The sequence below is a fragment of the Borostomias antarcticus genome, assembly GCF_949987555.1.
Source record: "Borostomias antarcticus genome assembly, chromosome: 15".
Classification (NCBI taxonomy): Eukaryota; Metazoa; Chordata; class Actinopteri; order Stomiiformes; family Stomiidae; genus Borostomias; species Borostomias antarcticus.
In genome coordinates, this window is record NC_140248.1 from 6,671,210 (window position 1) to 6,676,209 (window position 5,000).

The 5,000-nt window shown below is 50.1% G+C and overlaps 1 protein-coding gene across 1 annotated transcript in view; it reads left to right on the forward strand.

The window, feature by feature from the left end:
* Positions 1-5,000, forward strand: part of paxbp1 (PAX3 and PAX7 binding protein 1) — a 15,071-nt gene that overhangs the window by 5,235 nt on the left and 4,836 nt on the right. Inside the window, exons 7-12 of the mRNA XM_084449936.1 lie at positions 1-59; positions 2,521-2,644; positions 3,964-4,066; positions 4,160-4,275; positions 4,376-4,575; positions 4,804-4,951. The exon at positions 1-59 is cut by the window's left edge and continues 131 nt beyond it. Of these exons, the coding sequence (XP_084306062.1) occupies positions 1-59; positions 2,521-2,644; positions 3,964-4,066; positions 4,160-4,275; positions 4,376-4,575; positions 4,804-4,951 (750 nt within the window). The remainder of the gene's footprint in view (positions 60-2,520; positions 2,645-3,963; positions 4,067-4,159; positions 4,276-4,375; positions 4,576-4,803; positions 4,952-5,000) is intronic.

Genomic DNA, 5,000 nt, shown 5'->3' on the forward strand with positions numbered 1-5,000 from the left:
AATTCTTGCAAGAGATGCGAGGGTATGTTGGAGACTTGCTTGAGTGTTTCGATGAAAAGGTAAGGGAGAAATCATCTGCTGCCCGAATTTCTCTTTGTTGATTCTGTGTGTTGTGCTGCTCTCTGAAAAATTTTTGGATTTGAAGCCATTAGGAAAAAGTTACATTAAAATAGTGAAAGAATGAATGGCTACTGGAATTAACATTTATGATTGTAATTTGATGGTTAAAAGAACAAAGTGCATCATTAAGGTTTAGGTCTATGTGTATCTATATATACATAAATACACACACACACATTTGTCTCTTGAGTAGGGATGGTTACCGAAACCTGATACTAATTGGTCCTCTGGGCTAAATTATTAAAGACCGCCGTATCAATAAGCTTTGACGGTTTCCATTCAGTATTTGAGAAATTGAGAAAATAGTTTTTCTATCCAGGATTAAGATATGGGTCAGTTTTCTCTGTTCCTATCAGAAGTGATCAGTCTCTCTCTCGCTGCATGTGATATGTGGGTGGGGCCTCCTCACACCGCGCCTTCAACCAAGGAACAGGGGAGAGGACAGACGAGTAGCCAGTCACAATGGCGCAGAGAGTTAAAACCTCCAAAGTTCGACGATATTTTTCAAGACCTGGATGCCGATGGTTCTCGTTGCCAGAAGGGCAACCGGTCTTTTGCATATAAGGGAGGAAACGGAAGCAATCTGTCGAAACATTTAGCAAAAGTGCGTCATATACACATGGATGCACCGTTTTGGACAGAGCTAGCTAGTAGCGTCGGTTCATCTCGTTGGCCCTTTCACCTCCGATAAGCTATGCTTGCTAGGAGTCAGAGCCGAGAGCTGATTTAAAGCAATGACCGCCAGCTAAATTGTTTGGCTACAAATATATATTCAAGATTGTATAACTTTTTTTGTTAGCGGCTACTAGGGTTGCAAATTTCAAGGAATTTCATTCATCGATAACTGTTAACCTTAACAAACAAGTCGATTCATTGTTAATGGACTGCGCTTTGCTCGCTTCATTCACTTCTGTTGTGCTGTTGAAATTCCCCGGCATCCCAACTAGCCTTCACTACATGGCGTGGCGCCCTCATGTGCAGTCAGACCCTAAATCATGATTACATTCCACGCAACTGTCGTTGATAACGTTCCTCCCCCAAAAAGTTCTGTTCCATTAACAAGCAGTTAATCGAGTAACCAAATCTTACTCTAGTACATTCTTATCAGCAATTAATCGATAGTGGATGAACTATTAACATCCCTAGCAGCTACCATGAACCAGCCCCGTCCTCTCTCTACTACTGCTGGCCAGAGGCCTGAACGGGTCACAACTGATGCAGCTAGTGGGACGATGACGAGGATGAGGAGGAGGAGGAGGGTGAATGAGGCCACCGAGATGTGACCCAGTTCAGTTCATAGTAAAAGTCCCGCACCCCTTTACAACAGGGCAGTAAGGGCCTTCAGTAGGCTGGCTTGTCATTCACTATATATCCAGTTGGATTGATTTTTGTGATATAATATAAAGTATATCATATTTATATAGTATAAAAGGGCAGCCTGTTAGTCCCATCACTCCACAATACAATACAATAACACAATAATTCAGTAACGATAATACGCAATAATGAAATATGATGTTTACTGTAGGGAGATGACCAAGACACTCAACTCCCTTAGCGTCCTTAGCGAGTGACACATTCATTCTCTCTCAAAAAAACGGGAGTGGTAAGAGTACCGCTAAAAGTCCAGGATGGATAAGCAGCGTTGGTAAGAGTAGTAGTACCATTCAAATCTAAAAGTCCAGGATGGATAAGCAGCGTGGGTAAGAGTAGTAGTACCATTCAAATCTAAAAGTCCAGGATGGATAAGCAGCGTGGGTAAGAGTAGTAGTACCATTCAAATCTGAACCATACCCATCCCTACTCTTGAGTATCCAAGTACATTGTCAATGAGGAGTGGAAACGCATGCTGTTCTCATCACCACGAGCGGCTATCTCTCCGTCATAACAAGCGTGTGATATCTGGTTCCTCATCCTAACACCCCAACATGATCCTAGTCTTACGCAGCATTTCATGTGACAACAGGAAGAAGAGCGGAAATCCTGGTTCGCTGAGCTGACCAATCAGAAAATGAGCTCTCTCACTAACTCCCACATTACTCTCCATCAGCTTGCCTCAGCGGAGCGATGCATTATGGTCAATGGAGTCTCTTTGGTGTGGGGGGGGTCACAGAGCATTGTGATGGAATGCAGCCACATGGTGTGCAATAGAATTGCTTTATGTCAGTCAGTAAAGCTACGAGGTTCATATAAAACAAACCAATCAGGAACAGGCCTGTCTTAGCGTGGTGAACATCCACATGAACATGCCTCCATACCTGCCGGAGACCTGGGGGTGTGGTTTCAGGCCCCGCCTCCCGCCACATGCTCTCTGGCCCCTCCACCAATCAGAGCTCCTCCCTGACACGGTGTCCCGCCCCAGTACGGGTCAGAGGTCACAGAAGGTATCATATCTTTCAGGTGCCGGCTGTCCTGGAGCTGGAGGCTGCCATGCACCAGTTACTAAGGCAACGGGCCGCAAGACTCGTCCAGAGAAGACAAGATGATATAAAAGATGAATCGGCGGAGTTTGCAAGCCTTTCAAGTCAGTCCATCTTGAAGGTTTTTATTATTTATTTGAACGGCCTCGTTGGTTCTCTGTGTGGGCGTGCGTGTGTATGAACTCCCCACGTATGTTAAACCCTCTCTAACTGCCATGGTTCTCTGTGGCTCCCCTCTGTGTGTGCGTGTGAGTGTGTGTGTGTGTCTGTGTGAGTGTGAGTGTGTGTGGCTTTGACTGCTGTGCCCCTACACTTGTTGCCGAGGTCACAGACAGCAGTGTGTGTACTTCCCTTGAGAGCGCAGTAGACAAGCTCTTATTTGAGCACTGACTCAAACCCCATCTGTCAAACTCACTGACGGGTGCCAAAGTCAAACTGAATGATTGTTGTGTGATACAGTAGCATGCCCAGGACAGGTAAGTGGATTCAACACAGTGGTGAATGCTGTGACTGTCAAATGCTTCTAAACATGCGTTATACAGTATATAGGAATTTCTACTGCTTCGTAATCATCAAAATGACAAATAATTTGGCCCCCCCCAAAAAATGAATGAGTTAGCAATGAATCACTACCATTGTTGTATTCTTATAATGTCAGTTACGCTGTTTCGTACTCTTAGAAGACATGTCCTCCTACCTAGGGCTGCATGTGTGTGTGAGATCAGTTTCCCAGGGCTGCACGCGTGTGGTCCGAGTCGGTGTGTGTGGTACAGGTGGTAGGTGTGTGTGTGTGTGTGTGTGGGGTACAGGTGGTAGGTGTGTGTGTGTGTGTGTGTGGGGTACAGGTGGTAGGTGTGTGTGGGGTACAGGTGGTAGGTGTGTGTGTGTGGTACAGGTGGTAGGTGTGTGTGTGGGGTACAGGTGGTAGGTGTGTGTGCTTGTGTGGTACAGGTGGTAGGTGTGTGTGTGGGGTACAGGTGGTAGGTGTGTGTGTGTGTGGTACAGGTGGTAGGTGTGTGTTTGTGGGGTACAGGTGGTAGGTGTGTGTGTGGTACAGGTGGTAGGTGTGTGTGTGGGGTACAGGTGGTAGGTGTGTGTGTGTGGTACAGGTGGTAGGTGTGTGCGTGTGTGGTGCAGGTGGTAGGTGTGTGTGTGTGGTACAGGTGGTAGGTGTGTGTGTGTGGGGTACAGGTGGTAGGTGTGTGTGTGTGTGTGGGGTACAGGTGGTAGGTTGTGTGTGTGGGGTACAGGTGGTAGGTGTGTGTGTGGGGTACAGGTGGTAGGTGTGGGGTACAGGTGGTAGGTGTGTGTGTGTGTGTGTGTGGGGTACAGGTGGTAGGTGTGTGTGTGGGGTACGTGTGGTAGGCGAGGGCTGGTCTCTCCCGGGAGCGGGGCCCTCTAACGCGGCCCCTGTCTCTTGCAGGTAAGGCCCTGATGGCGCCCAAACTGGACTCGCTGGGGCGCGACCGCGCGGCCTACCAGGAGCACGGGCGCCAGAGGAGGATCGCCGAGCGGGAGGCGCGGCGGTACGAGAACACACACACACACACACACACACACACACCGCCGTCCGGCTCCGCGCGTCACTCTGGCGTTTCTTTCTCTGCGGGCGCCAACAGAACGCGGCGGCGCCAGGCCAGAGAGCAGAACGGGAAGAGGGCGGAGCACAGGGAGGGGCTGTCCTCCGACGACGAGGAGACGTCCACCGACATCACCGGCTACGACCTGGAGAGAGGTGCGTGCGCACGCACACACACACACACACACACGCATGCAGCAGCGCATTTCGGGTTTGTTTGGTGAGCGTGAGACGGCGTCTTGTGGCGGTTCCCCAGACCGCGTGGTGAGGGAGAGTAAGAAGGTGTTCGAGGACGTGCTGGAGGACTTCCACTCGCTGGACAGCATCAAGGCTCGCTTCGAGGTGTGGCGGAGGCTCTACTCGTCCTGCTACAGGGACGCCTACATCGGCCTGTGTCTGCCCAAACTCTTCAACCCCCTGGTCAGGCTGCAGCTCATCACCTGGAACCCCCTGGAGGTGTGTGTGGGTGTGGGTGTGGGTGTGGGTGTGGGTGTGTGGGTGTGGGTGTGGGTGTGGGTGTGGGTGTGGGTGGGTGTGGGTGTGGGTGCGTGCTGAATGTCAGGAACATCCTGTACATTATGACAATACGGCAGCCATAGACGGACCTACAAGCTAACTGAGCAGCTCATGGAGAGACTAATGCCTCTCTCTCTCTCTCTCTCTCCCTCCCTCCCTCCCCTCCAGACGGACTGCGCTAACTTTGAGTACATGCTGTGGTTCGAGTCGCTGCTGTTCTACGGCTGTGAGGAGCATAGCAGCATGCAGAGAGGAGACGTGGATGTCAACCTGCTACCCGCCATCGTGGAGAGGGTTGTACTGCCCAAGCTGGCAGGTCAGTCGCTCGCTCACTCACTCACTCACCCTCACTCCCTCCCTCACAC